This window comes from Syngnathus acus, chromosome 10 (genome assembly GCF_901709675.1).
Source record: "Syngnathus acus chromosome 10, fSynAcu1.2, whole genome shotgun sequence".
Taxonomy (NCBI): domain Eukaryota; kingdom Metazoa; phylum Chordata; class Actinopteri; order Syngnathiformes; family Syngnathidae; genus Syngnathus; species Syngnathus acus.
In genome coordinates, this window is record NC_051095.1 from 9,955,192 (window position 1) to 9,968,411 (window position 13,220).

Genomic DNA, 13,220 nt, shown 5'->3' on the forward strand with positions numbered 1-13,220 from the left:
ATTCCGACTCTGACTGATTTTTACATTTATTGTTAATATAATCAATTTCTTTGTTGTTTTGCAACTCAAGCAGCAGCTACCTCGGCTTGTTGGAATGCTTCCACAGCGGCCTTGAAGGAACTCAGAAAGTGACATTTTATATATACGTATGTCTGTTCATTTCAGTTGTGTTTAAAATGCAGTGTGCTCAATTTACTTCATAATAAACTGCTCGTCCAAATTGATTAATACATCTTGTCAAATTAAAACGAAATGAGAAATGATGTTTTGGTGACTCGCTATGTTGGTTAATCAATTTTCCTCAAGCTTTCAGGGATTACCTCAAATCACTGATAGAGCGAGGTCATGTATTTTGAATTAAATGCGGTGTCATCGTATAAAATGTAATTCGATAATTTGCTAGCGACAAATCTGAAGATGCACAAAACACAACTTTTAATTTAACTTAAAGTGAAAGTCAACTCCTTAGTTACAAAATAGTGAATAATCTAGTTTAAGTAACACTCCAGCAGGTATGGTTATTTTTCTACAGATTTCATTGCATTGCTTGGTCATGCTTTCAAAATGTTTTAATAGGATTTTATGGGATTTTTGGTTACATTCCCCAGCTGGACTGGGCTTTGGCTGTGGATCATGACAACATATTTTTGCATTGGATGCTTTGCTCTTAGCACACTGTGTTATATGAATTCCAATGGAAATCATTTTCTCGGCAGACTTTGTAAATATAAACATTTGTTGCTGATTTTTCCTTGTGTATGAGGCTCAGCATTTTACTCTATGACTGTTTCTCTGCTAGTTCTTGAATTAATGTCTGTGGCGATTGTTGATGGATTTATTTGATGTGTATCGTGGCTTTAATTGTTGTCTGTTCTGTGACAAATTAAATGAATAAAAATTGGTCTCTTGACATATTTTTGCGTAGGGCCCCCTGGAGGTCTGAACCGGCTCTGCAGTCAACGATAGGAATTTACAAAAACTATGGTCAAGCAAAAAACACCAGCAACCTCCAACCACTTGTTAAGAAGGCTGCAAAATTTGAACGAATGTGAAAATCATCAAATATACAAAATGAGGCTGCAAAATTCTGAAAAATACATTCGCCTACCAGTTGGATACAGTTTACTTGTCTGTAATTACACTTTTTGCATATATATATATATATATCTTGTAGACTTGATGATTGCAATTGTCTTCTGACTGGACTCCTTCAAAAGAACATCAAATAGCTGCAGCACATTTGGAACAATGCAACTTGGGCTCTGACAAGTACAAAGTGATCAGAACATATCACTTGAGTACTTAGGTTTTACTCTGGCTCACAGTCAACCGGAGAACGGATTTGACCATTCTACTGGTCTAAAATCTTTGGGTCCTGAATACATTTAGGAAATGCTAATGAGATATAAACGCAATATTTAATGCATTTTAAAAATGATCACAGAACGTTATATGTTTTAAGGACTACGTGAAGCTCAGAACACAGGAAGACCCCACAACTCGGTTCAAGCAGGCTCGGTTTTGTAAAGTTATAGATGTGCGCATGCGCGGTTCATTCGCGTCGTGCCCCCACTCCTCCCCAATGGCAGTATTATGAGACAAGCTATCCTTAAGGTTAAAACGTGTCAATCGTACCCGCTTACGTAATTTACTTGTCGGTCACTCCGAGACAACAGAGGCTTCTCGTGCCCTCGAAGAGAAAACAGTAGCAGAAAGTCACCAGCTGTGGCGAGATGTTCCCAGCTAGCAGATACTCGAGTAAAGGTACGTCGGGCTAGCTGCAAACTTAATAAATCCTTTGCTAATTCACAGAGACGTGAAACGAAGGCATATTTTAGAAGCTTAAATCGCTCTCTTGTATGTAATATTTATTTAAAGTTATGTCCTTGTGTGTGACGCGCACAGAAATGCTGCAGTATGTGCTAGCATTAGCATGTATTTTAGCACCATGCTAAAATGTAGGGTAAAGTTCATTTGGAATATGGGTCATCAACTTTGCTTACATATATCACGTATACTCGTTGTTGCCTTTTAATATGGTATGTCAACAATAAAATAATTCGCTTGTTGGCAGGGGTTTGTATTTTTTTCAAACAAAAAAATAATAGGCCAGTACAAAGTTTGTGTTTTGCAATGTTGCACCTGCTCAGTTATCAAATGCATTGCTTGAGATTGTGGGATGTGTTATCTAAAGATAGAAAGTAACTCGCATATTTCCAAGTGCAACTTGTTTATTTTCTAGCAGGTCCCATGCTACTAGTAAAAGGTAAACAAGTGGAGGGGGGGGCGCTTCCTCTAATTTTCAAGCAAGTCATATGTCAAGTCATACAGTATTGGTCATTCCTATATTTTTTAAATTTACGACTTTGTGCTCAGTGTTGTAAACACGTTCACAATCACACGTTTTTTTTAACTCAACTCCAAAGTTAATATTTAACCTGTGAGATGTTTAAGTCAGGTTATCCCTTTTATGGGTTTTATCGTCACATATGAACTCGCATGTATTTTTAGCACTTGGACTTTTTCCCAATGTGATCAAAATGTTAGAAAGAACCTCCATAGCATACTTCACTGTGATGCTTGGTCCACGGAGTGATCTCTACAGCCCCAAAAAGATTTTCCTAACTCACATTTTGCGGATCCCTTGGAATATCTTCATGCCCTATCATCAACAATCGTTTGAGAGTGTTTGTGTGTATGTCTGTATGTGTGCGTGTGTGGGGGGGGGGGGTTCCTGGGAATGCTCTTGCTCAAGAGGTCGGGCCAACGCCCTGTCTAGTATTTTATCACACAATCGTGTATAATTATCCAAGGTCTGTTTTGGAATTGGTTGTTATTGGATACCTGCGTCGTACTCTTGTTTTTTTGATGCACTGCCCTCAGAGGACTTTCCGACTTCAAAAATGACCCTTGATGATAAAATGGCTACGCCTGGTCCTTTCATCAAGCAGCTTGATGTGCTCTTAACTGTTGTCCTCTTCCTACAGCCCACAGGTGTATCAGGGCTTTGAAGACGGTGCAGGGAGAGCACACGTCACCTCAGCTGTACACGACATTACACAGACGGAGCTGCTCCTCGGCGTCTGCGCCTCGCATCACAACACACTACACCGTACACCCTCGGGACAAAGATCCAAGATGGGAAGGTCAGTTACTTTGTATGGGTCCTGTGAGAAGTGTGTACAGCGGAGGCTGGGTCCATCAACGTGTGTATTGTGGTGAAAGAATGAATTGCTGGTGGGGTGGAAGTTGCGGTTACTCTGTCAATACACACTGCCCTCTGTACTTATTTTTCCAAAAGTAATATCGCACAAAAAAGGTGTGTGTGTGTGTGTTGTGTATCCACTTTTTCATTCCTCCACAGCAAGCTCGAGGTCAAAAATGGCCATAGGAGGAGCTTGATTCTGTGAACCATTTCTACAGGTTTCTGTATAGTAGACTGGAAAGACTATTTTATTCCAAAACGTTTCCTGAGCTTTGCAGACATCCCAGGTTTATCCCAGTGTCGCAGTCCATATCGTTATTTAACACAAGCCTGCGGTGAAGCCAGTGTAATGAGCTGTCAGTCATTCTGCATATGCGATGCGAGAGCCGTCAGTGACAAGTGGGTTTTCCTCAGGCGTGGAAATGGAAAGGTTCGCGGACGAGGCGGACGTGGTGATCGTGGGAGGGGGTCCCGCCGGTCTGTCGGCCGCCATTCGCCTCAAGCAGCTAGCTAACGAGCAGGAGAAGGAGCTGCGCGTGTGCCTGGTGGAGAAGGCTTCTCAAATGGGGGAGCACACGCTGTCGGGGGCCTGCCTGGAGCCCAGCGCGCTCCACGAACTCTTCCCCGATTGGAAGGAACGAGGGGTGAGCTTCTGACGCCGACTTTACTCTTTCTTGCAGCTTGAAGCATCGGAGGCTTTTCCAAGTTTGATTGGAAACACCTCTGCTGCCATTGGAAGTCTGCTTGCGCAGATCACATGTTGCTTATTTGAGAACAGTCTTGAAACCCCATTTTCTAAACGGAACCTTAGTTTGTAACCCTGCTTGAAAGCCTGTTTTGAAGAACTAATGCTAGTTGCATACCATACCCAGGCTAATGAATGAGATGAAAGCATGAATAAAAATACTAATACTCTATTGTAACATTTTTATTGCGTCATTTTTTTACTTTTCGCCAACATATTGTAAAATAAGGTTTCTGTCTGTCTGTCTGGTGGGGGCCATCCTTGAGTTAAATCCGCCCAAAAATGAACTGAATGAATGTTTCCTCACTTGTGTATTGACTCGGAGCCGTGCCTGTACTTGCATACGATCATCATCTTAAGTTAGATACCAATGTGTCTCCTCTCTTTCTTGCCTCAGGCTCCGCTCAACACGCCAGTGACGGAGGATATCTTCAACATTTTGACAGAGAAGCACAGGATCCCCGTGCCCATGTTGCCAGGTACTGTTGGTCGGTGGCATATATGCTCTGTATCAATTGTGTCACGATAAGAGTCTAAATGGATTGGTGTGTGTGAGACAGGTCTGCCCATGAGGAATCATGGCAACTACATAGTGCGACTGGGCAACTTTGTCCGCTGGCTGGGCGAGCAGGCCGAGGAGCTCGGGGTGGAGTTGTATCCCGGTTATGCCGCCTCCGAGGTCACGCTTTTGACATTTTGAATGAAATATAGCAATCCGTTTGATATCATGTCATCCTGTTCTGTCTGTAGGTTTGTCATATTTGTTCACTTTGTGTCTCTTGTGCTGTGAAGGTTTTGTTCCATGAAGACGGAAGCGTCAAAGGAATAGCCACCAACGACGTCGGCATCGCCAAAGACGGTTCACCGAAGGTACCCTACAAGCACACGCCAAATTCTATTGGCTATGTAAGGAATTTGCGGCCAATGAGCATCTGTGTCCAGGACATCTTTGAGCGGGGGATGGAGCTCCACGCGAAGGTGACGTTGTTTGGAGAGGGATGTCACGGCCATCTCGCCAAGCAGCTCTACAAGCGCTTCAACCTGCGGGAAAACTGCGAGCCGCAGACGTACGCCATCGGTCTCAAGGAGGTAACCGACACCTCGGCGCCTTAAAGGTCTCGTAGTGTAATAATCTCGTCCGTGCAGTAACTGCCATTCACAGTTTAGTTTAAATTGCGAGGTCCGCTTCCGCAAAACTTGGTGATAGAAACTGTGGCTATCGTCAGTATTTGAGTGATGCAATGCAGCACTTTTTATTGCAATATCAACTAACTGGAGTGCAACACCAAACTGTTACTAAGGAGGCATGTAGTATGCTGAAAGACATATTGTAATGTGGTCCCTTTTCACACCAGTGAACACCTCGCGCCTAATTCACTGACTTTGCAACGAATGCATTGTGCTACGCATACGCACGGACTGCAACATGTAAGTCCTTTGCATGATGATTATTTTGCGTTGATTTGAGGTGTGGAGCATCGATGAGAAGAAGTGGCGTCCGGGCCGAGTGGAGCATTCGGTGGGCTGGCCTCTCAACAGGAACACGTACGGCGGATCCTTCCTGTATCACCTCAACGAAGGCGAGCCCCTGGTGGCTCTGGGCTTTGTGGTGAGTTGCAATTGGTGTACATTTTTTTATGAAGTCAAACAATACCTATGAAATGGTCATGTTGGTTGCACACAGGTGGGTCTGGACTACTCCAACCCTTACCTGAACCCCTTCCGGGAGTTCCAGCGATGGAAGCATCATCCTTTTGTCGCCCCCACACTGGAGGGAGGCAACAGGATCGCGTACGGAGCCCGCGCCCTGAACGAGGGTGGCTTCCAGGTAAGGTTTGAGCTATAGAAGAAATTCATGGACACACAAGACTGATCATAAACTTTTTCATTGCTGTAATTCAAAATGATCTTCAAATGTTGTCGCGGTAACCATGTTGAACGACATTGGCGCAAAACAGTCGAAGATAATTGCTTCGAGTCGTGGCTCATTTTTTAATTCTTTCGTTGGGTTTGTTAAAGAACATGTGCTGGAATTTGCCCAAAATGGCCTCTTCACACCAAATAGCGGTTCAATTGCAGGCCTGAAGACTTTTTGCACATCCCATTAAGATTGACAGCACATTTTTGTGTTGATTGTGAAAACTCATGTCGGGGCTTACTAAACTAACTTCAATGTTGATCAGTGAAACTGCCTGACCTGATGACAAGATTATCTTTGAAAGATGTGGGCTTGATTTGCAAAATGGTGAACAAACTGTTTTTGTGTTGTATTTTCTCATCAAACTTCAACTTTATGACCTGCCCTCAGGCAATTTAGGAAACTAAAAATATTGTTGTCTGCCCTGTCTGGGATGGGCGCAGTCTGTCCCCAAACTGACGTTCCCGGGCGGCCTACTGATCGGCTGCAGCCCCGGCTTTATGAACGTGCCAAAGATCAAAGGAACGCACACGGCCATGAAGAGCGGCATGCTGGCAGCGGAGACCATTTTCCCACAATTGGTGGCAGCGGCTGAAAACGGCGGGTCGGAGACCGCAGGTACAAAATACAATAGCGGCGCACAGACTGTTGAAGAGCAACATTTGATGTATTGGCAATTGAATATTATTAATATGGTACATTGGACGTTCACCGGCCATTTGAAGCTCATGTCAGTACACCGTGCTACATTTGAGGGGTTGCAAACCATTAATTGTGACGTGTGTTAGAGGTGCAAGGATCACGAGATGTAAACGTTACATTAGTAGTGCACAGACTCTTCAGCGGGTCGAAATTTGGTCCTTTAGGTCTGCATGTTCCCGAGTACGCAGAGGCCCTGAAGGCATCGTGGGTGTGGAAGGAGCTCCACTCCGTTAGGAACATCCGTCCGTCCTTCCACAACTACTTTGGCCTGTATGGCGGCATGGTCTACACAGGACTCTTCTACTGGATCCTGAGGGGCAAAGAGCCATGGACACTAAAACACTGCGGTGAGTCACTATTTGCCGAAATATGGTTCGACCTCGTCTTATCAGAATGGCCTTATCTGGTTTGGGTGCGCGTCAGGCCGCGACGCCGACCAGCTGAAGCCAGCCAAAGACTGCACACCCATCGAGTACCCCAAGCCTGATGGGAAGATCAGCTTTGACCTGCTTTCCTCCGTGGCGCTCAGCGGCACCAACCACGAGGGGGACCAGCCCGCGCACCTTACCCTCATGGACGACAACGTGCCTGTCGACAGGAACCTCGCCATCTACGACGGGCCTGAACAACGCTTCTGCCCGGCAGGTAAATATCCTGTGCGCAGACCCTGAAATAACTTGGGGTCCGAGTGAGAAGCGCAAAGACCATTAAATATTCAAGGTGCACAGACATGTATACTATGAATGTGGTATATTAGATCTTATAGTTACAATAAATGTCCTGATCCCATACTTTGCTTCCCACGTTTTTCTCAGGCGTGTACGAGTACGTTCCCGTGGAATCGGGCGACGGCATGCGGCTGCAGATCAACGCTCAGAACTGTGTACACTGTAAGACGTGCGACATCAAGGACCCCAGCCAGAACATCAACTGGGTAGTTCCCGAGGGTGGAGGCGGACCGGCCTACAATGGAATGTAAACACTGGCCCGGCCACCGTTTCAGGAAAATACGGTAAACTTGAACCACGACCGAAAGAATATTCAGGGCCTCTCGCCAGTAAAAATGTGCCTCTTGTTGCTTTTATACTGTCAAAAGTTTGGATATGCTGTCTCATTGTATCACAAGTGTGGTCAAACTTTTGACTGGTAGTGTATCTATGTATGTACTGTATGGACACAAATCATGTTTAAAGAGCCCGGATTTTATTTATGATGTGACACGACCGCTACCACACAAAAAAAGTGAGGCTTCAACATATTTGCATAGTAGTGGCCTTCAAGTATATTAAATATGGACTTGCGGATTGCATTTTTGATAAGTTAACATTTATTCCTGGTACATTTTGTTGTACTTTACATAATGTCACATCAGTGAATAAACTAGTTGACTGTTGTGCGCTCGCTGAGGATCTTGTCATACGTTCCAAGGACAAAACGGTGACCACATTTGCCATTCAGTATAGAAAAACGACTTGAGCTTCGTTACATCAGGAGGCGGATTAAACGAAGGGGAGGATTTAGGCAAACATTTTGGCGTAGATTTTCTTCTCTCTTTCCTTCTCCTGCTGGACTTGGAGCTGCACACGCTTCATCTCATTGCTGATGGCTGCCGGAGAAAGTTAACAAGTATGAGTAATTGAGGATGGTAGTCACGCTCTATATTTTTCACTTTGCTGTTGTGAATGTGAATCGGCTGCATTAGAGATGCGCAGACCATGGAGTGAACATGATGGATTCGGGGTGTCAGAATTGTAAATATGGTAGGCCTGCACAGGAGGTGCATAGACCATCAAATGTCTATCTTTGAAAATGTTAAATTAGTGCTGCCTGGCTCATTAAGTAGGGTCAATCAGAGGGCTTGGTGTAAATATGGCGCAGACCTAATTATTATTACAACTGCTGCGTTCGATCTGGCATGCTTATTTTGCAGTTTGTCAACAAAGACAAACACTCACCTTTGTCTTCTGGCGCTATTCCCTGAGCTGTCTTCAGATCAGACTGCAAATAAAATGGAGGTTTTAGCACAAACCAATTTGGTTCCAGACAATTTGGAGGTTTGAAGTATCAAATATGTTACCATGGCTTGGCCATACTCTTTGAGACCCTGCCAGGCCTGAGCCCTGCGGAAAAATGCCTTGGTGTTGCCTTTGTCCAGCTCCAGAGCCTACAAAGAAAAATTGAGACGATTGAGCATACTTATAGCGTAGTATCACCACCTAGTGGCTAAGTCTGTCAACGCCAAACCTCGTTGCAGCTGTCCATGGCCTCCTGCCACATTTGCAGCTTTAACTTGCAGGCAGCCGTGTTGAGGTAACAGCTGAGCACAGCGGGCACCAGCTTCTTTTGCGCCGGAGACTCCTCACCCTCATCCTCCAAAAGCTCGCCACACGTTTCCAAATACCTGTAGAAAAAGGCATGGACAAGATGCCATGTTGTTGTCTTCTGGAATCATAATACAAGTGGTTGGTTATTTAACTTGAGAAACCTGAGAGCTTTGCTGTATTTGACGACAGCAGCATTCCAGTCTTGACTCTTAAAAAGGGTGTTTCCAACTTTCTTAATGTCCTCGGCCACTGACACAACTTTGTCCACCTGTGGGTGGAAAACGGTTGAAAATAATCAATTTTGAGGAAATTAGAATCAGCAAAGTGCACCATTTTGATTTATGGTATTAACATACATATATGCTCCATGCTTGTGCAGCAATTTAATACATTTAAAAGTCAAAGTGTGTGTGTGTGTGTGTGAATGTTCAGACAAAATAAGGGAAAAAAGCAGACGTACATCCTTAAAGTCAACATCTGAGTCCTCTGGGAAGTCATGGTGGGCATCTCCCGTGCCGTCACAGGTAGCAACGCCCCAGCTGTCGCCGTCCTTGTGGTCGCCACAGTCAGCAATCACGCAAGGCTGAAAGAAGAAAAGTGTTGGGTCGCTTCTCAGACATTTTGCGATGGTCTCACTCTCAAAGGTGTGCCGCTGTTCTTTCTTTACCTTAAGAGGAGTGCTGTCTTGGGCGTCGATCGCCTCGAGCTTTTTAACCACGCCCATCCCCTTGAGCACTTGTCCAAAGACCACATGCTTGCCATCCAGATGTGGCGTGGGCACCGTGGTGATGAAAAATTGCGAGCCGTTGGTGTTGGGCCCTGCGTTGGCCATGCTCAGCAGGCCCACTTGGTCGTGCTGACAACAACATGCACACAATGAGGCCGCTTTTATTCCATCTGATGAATTACTGCCCCCTTTTTTTTGTTTTTAAAACAAAACTCAAGCTATTGATTTGGTTGCTGTGTGCAATGCGCTCAAGAAAATTACAAACTGAGAATTACAACAATGAAAAAAAACAATACATTATAAACAAAACATGAACAGATGCTGTTAAGCTGTGTAGAATTTGTGGTTTTGCGGACAAAGACCAGCGTTGTCTCTATTACCTTGTAGTGAAAGTTTTCATCCTCAAACTTCTCCCCGTAGATGCTCTCACCACCCGTGCCGTCCTGGTTGGAGAAGTCACCTCCCTGGATCATGAACTTCTTAACAACTGTTGAGAAAAGTCAACTTAGTTCAATAGTAAAAGCACAGTCATCCAAGACAGGATGTTGAACACGGTAACGCCACGTACTCCTGTGGAAGGGGCAGCCTTTGAAGTGCAGAGGTTTCCCTGTGGTTTTCCCCAGGCCTTTTTCTCCAGTGCAGAGGGCTCGGAAGTTCTCAGCCGTCTTGGGAGTGACGTCAACAAACAGCTCCAAAACAATTCGGCCAGCTAAGGAAAAACAACAAAAAACATGCACTTCAGTACAAGAGCTCCATTTGTGAGGTATTAATCTAAACATGTTTATTATTTATGGACGAGGCCATATTTGCAGTGCATTTATTGTATTTGACCTCCTTCGACAAGCTGTGGAGTGTATAGTTATAAAATAATACGTGCTTGTTAATACCTGAACATCAGTTTAACACCATCTCTGACAGTACATAGGGTGGACATAGTACCTCTGAGGTCACACTGCTCAGAGCGTTGCTCAAATGTGACGTTCTTTATTAGTTATTTAGAGTGAGCCCAAAACTGTGCGAGTGCGCACCTTGCGCTAGTGTTCTGCATTTAGGAAGGAAATGAATGGCGCGCATTCCGCCTCTCCAAATTCAAATCATGTGCATGGAGTGGAATATTACACACATACCGTATGCAAGCCATATGCAAACATTGATATGCACACTTAGTCAATTTAAAATAAATCCGTTGGCACATTAACACGAACAATCAAGTTTATCCGATTGAGCACGAGCCAGCTAAGCTAACAAGGCTAGCGGTAACTACGATACTTACTACCATTTTATATTAAATTGTATGGGTCTTCTTACCTCTAGTACCGCCAATGTCAACGTCGAGGAAAACGCGAGGGTTTTCAGGATTGGACGGCTTGTTGGTGGGCACTGGGTGAGACATTTTGCAACACTATTGAACCGTTAGCCTATGCTAAGCTAGTTACACGGCGGCCGGCCGGTGTGACGGGAAGAGGGAAAGTTTTGGAAGTACTCCGGAAGTGGCAGATTTGGTATGATCCATCAAAATAAGAGCTAGTCGGGTTTTCAGCCCATCACAACTTTATTTTGAAGGCGTCACACAATCGTGATGTGGTTGTACAGTATGGTATATGTACATACAGTATGATAACAATGTCCACAGAAATAGACATGTTTCTATATACATAAGAAGTCCCCTCTGTCCTGAATTAACACTTTTATCATAAAATGAGCCATCAAACTGGGCCATGTGTCTCTATATTTTGGTGTTAAAGGAAAAGAACATTAGTAGTATTTAATTTTAATCATCCAGTGTCTGGTCCTGCTTGCCATTTTACTGCCAGTCTCTGTTTTGAGTTTTCTGCTTAGCGGTCATCTTCTCTCTGGCATCAGGAAAATAAAATAAAAATAAAAAAGATTAAATGGGATTTTACATGTTGAATTTAAAATATAAAATGAAAAATTTCTCTTTTATATGGCCCGTTTGTATATGAATCTGGATATAAAAACAAAAGAAAAAATCAACAAAAACACTTAATGATTCTCAAACATGTTTCCATTCAATTGGCATGCTGTTGTTTTTCAAGCATTTTTTTATAAATGTGTTTTTCCTTATTTTCAGATTTCCATTAAACATGTTCAGATAGTGCTGTCTGATTTAATAATTTTCCTCATTTTTAAATCTTTTCAAACCCTTGAGGATAAATACACAACAAAAATTCATCACGATATCCATTTTGACAGGCCATCAGCTCCACTTGACTGCAAAGAAGCTTCTGATTTATTGCTCCCAACCTCATTCAAAACTGCTAAATCTTAAAAATGACTCGATCTCGCTGAAGGAGGAAACATGGTTATCCGCTGCGGTATTCTTATCTGATGCTCTGCGCATGTGTGGATGCCAAAGTGTAGTGTTGCATTATGGATGAGTTGAGCTAACAACACAAGACACTCAACACTGCCATAGCATTTGGCATGCGTCATGTGATTCTGCACAGCCGTGGCCGAATAAACACACGGTCTTTGTTGACTTACGATTGCTGCAAAAACTTGTAGCTTGCTTGCTCCTCTACTTCCATTCGTGTGATGCTTTTCTGAAAGAAAATTGATTTAAAAAAAATATATTTTACATTGACAGACTTAAAATTAAGCATGCCCCTCAAAAAAGAATTTAGCAACACGTGTAAACAAATAAAAATACTGTCAACTTGGTATAATTAATTTGAGTTATGTATTGTAATTAGTATTTAATTAATCATTTCTGAAGTTTTACCCTAATTTGCAGGCCACTGCGTAGTGTGTTGTGGTTCAACATTGAATTGTACTGCCAGCACCAACCCACTTCGCCCACGTAGCCATTCTTGGGTAAAGGTGGGGGCGCATCCGGGGCTGCCCTCCACAGGTAAGACAGGTTGCTTGTGGCCCCAGGGGACAATGCGCCCACTCCCACATATGGGGACTGATTGAACCTCGGGCGGTAGTCACCGATACCATCCGGCCCTTAATGAGTATGTGAGGAAAAAAATACACCAATTAATACAAGTTACTTGAATGTCGTCAGGGTTCTTCTGAGCACAGCAGAAAAAAAATCAAGACTTAAAAAATGGTTGAATGTTTTGGGGGAAAAAATGCTGACAAATAACTGTTCATTCTTGAATGAACAAATTAGATCTAATAAATTAATACAGTCTAGGCAGCCAAAATGATTGAAGTTGTGTTAAATATCATCTTATGCTTTTATACTACTACTACTATACCACCATAACTACTTCTAATAAGATGGTTTTATTGAAGCTTAATGACAGCTCTGTCTTACCTGTAAAAATAATTCTTTGTCCTGCAGATTCTTTGCAGTTTTGCATGATGTCCTCCTCGGGACGTTTCTGTCAGGCGCAGGACTGGGCCCCGCTCCTCTGTGACCATGGGTCATGATCGGTTGGCATGGGAACCGAACTGCTGATGGCCTCATTTACTTTGTGACGAGGGGAGGGAGGGCAGAACTTTGTCAAAATTAGTAAACGTAATAAAGCACCATTGATGACCAGTAAATGACGTATAAATACACAATTATCTTCAAAGTGCATTTTTAAACGATTAAACAACAAGAGGCGCGTGTTTACTTGATCACA

The 13,220-nt window shown here is 43.5% G+C and overlaps 3 protein-coding genes across 4 annotated transcripts; 1 reads left to right on the top strand and 2 right to left on the bottom strand.

The window, feature by feature from the left end:
* The first annotated feature begins 1,540 nt into the window (after positions 1 to 1,540).
* etfdh (electron transfer flavoprotein dehydrogenase) lies at positions 1,541 to 7,963 on the top strand. Its single transcript, XM_037261726.1, has 13 exons — positions 1,541 to 1,764; positions 2,988 to 3,146; positions 3,620 to 3,849; positions 4,348 to 4,429; positions 4,511 to 4,629; positions 4,743 to 4,820; positions 4,893 to 5,039; positions 5,419 to 5,559; positions 5,635 to 5,778; positions 6,312 to 6,486; positions 6,735 to 6,917; positions 6,994 to 7,215; positions 7,386 to 7,963. The coding sequence occupies exons 1-13, from the start codon at positions 1,734 to 1,736 to the stop codon at positions 7,547 to 7,549; spliced, it is 1,875 nt and encodes a 624-aa protein (XP_037117621.1). The 5' UTR covers positions 1,541 to 1,733; the 3' UTR covers positions 7,550 to 7,963.
* Positions 7,757 to 11,111, bottom strand: ppid (peptidylprolyl isomerase D). The gene is made up of 10 exons (XM_037261727.1): positions 10,930 to 11,111; positions 10,190 to 10,330; positions 10,002 to 10,108; positions 9,562 to 9,750; positions 9,355 to 9,477; positions 9,056 to 9,162; positions 8,815 to 8,971; positions 8,648 to 8,734; positions 8,526 to 8,568; positions 7,757 to 8,176 (listed from the first exon to the last, which is right to left on the bottom strand). The coding sequence occupies exons 1-10, from the start codon at positions 11,012 to 11,014 to the stop codon at positions 8,088 to 8,090; spliced, it is 1,128 nt and encodes a 375-aa protein (XP_037117622.1). The 5' UTR covers positions 11,015 to 11,111; the 3' UTR covers positions 7,757 to 8,087.
* A 43-nt stretch (positions 11,112 to 11,154) lies between these two features.
* On the bottom strand, positions 11,155 to 13,031 carry LOC119128875 (uncharacterized protein C4orf45). Of its 2 annotated transcripts, none has more exons than XM_037261729.1 (4): positions 12,908 to 13,031; positions 12,434 to 12,591; positions 12,127 to 12,185; positions 11,155 to 11,474 (listed from the first exon to the last, which is right to left on the bottom strand). In XM_037261729.1, exons 1-4 carry the CDS (start codon positions 12,951 to 12,953, stop codon positions 11,426 to 11,428), a joined length of 312 nt encoding a protein of 103 aa, XP_037117624.1. In that variant the 5' UTR covers positions 12,954 to 13,031; the 3' UTR covers positions 11,155 to 11,425. The 2 variants fall into 2 exon arrangements, with proteins under 2 accessions (XP_037117624.1, XP_037117623.1); XM_037261728.1 differs by having other exon boundaries at positions 12,365 to 12,591; positions 12,908 to 13,020.
* Positions 13,032 to 13,220: the final 189 nt, after the last annotated feature.

Bases quoted from the DNA above. Each gene is read 5' to 3' on its own strand.
- etfdh (XM_037261726.1), top strand. From the start codon at position 1,734: ATGTTCCCAGCTAGCAGATACTCGAGTAAAG. The intron at 3,147-3,619 runs GTCAGTTACTTT...GGTTTTCCTCAG, and splicing joins CAAAGATCCAAGATGGGAAG to GCGTGGAAATGGAAAGGTTC. The intron at 4,430-4,510 runs GTACTGTTGGTC...TGTGTGAGACAG, and splicing joins CCCCGTGCCCATGTTGCCAG to GTCTGCCCATGAGGAATCAT.
- ppid (XM_037261727.1), bottom strand. From the start codon at position 11,014: ATGTCTCACCCAGTGCCCACCAACAAGCCGTCCAATCCTGAAAACCCT. The intron at 9,478-9,561 runs GTAAAGAAAGAA...TTCTTCTTTCAG, and splicing joins AAGACAGCACTCCTCTTAAG to CCTTGCGTGATTGCTGACTG. The intron at 8,735-8,814 runs GTTTGGCGTTGA...TTTTCTTTGTAG, and splicing joins CCATGGACAGCTGCAACGAG to GCTCTGGAGCTGGACAAAGG.
- LOC119128875 (XM_037261728.1), bottom strand. From the start codon at position 12,953: ATGCAAAACTGCAAAGAATCTGCAGGACAAAGAATTATTTTTACAG. The intron at 12,592-12,907 runs GTAAGACAGAGC...ATACTCATTAAG, and splicing joins ACAAAGAATTATTTTTACAG to GGCCGGATGGTATCGGTGAC. The intron at 12,186-12,364 runs GTAAAACTTCAG...ATTTTCTTTCAG, and splicing joins GCAGTGGCCTGCAAATTAGG to AAAAGCATCACACGAATGGA.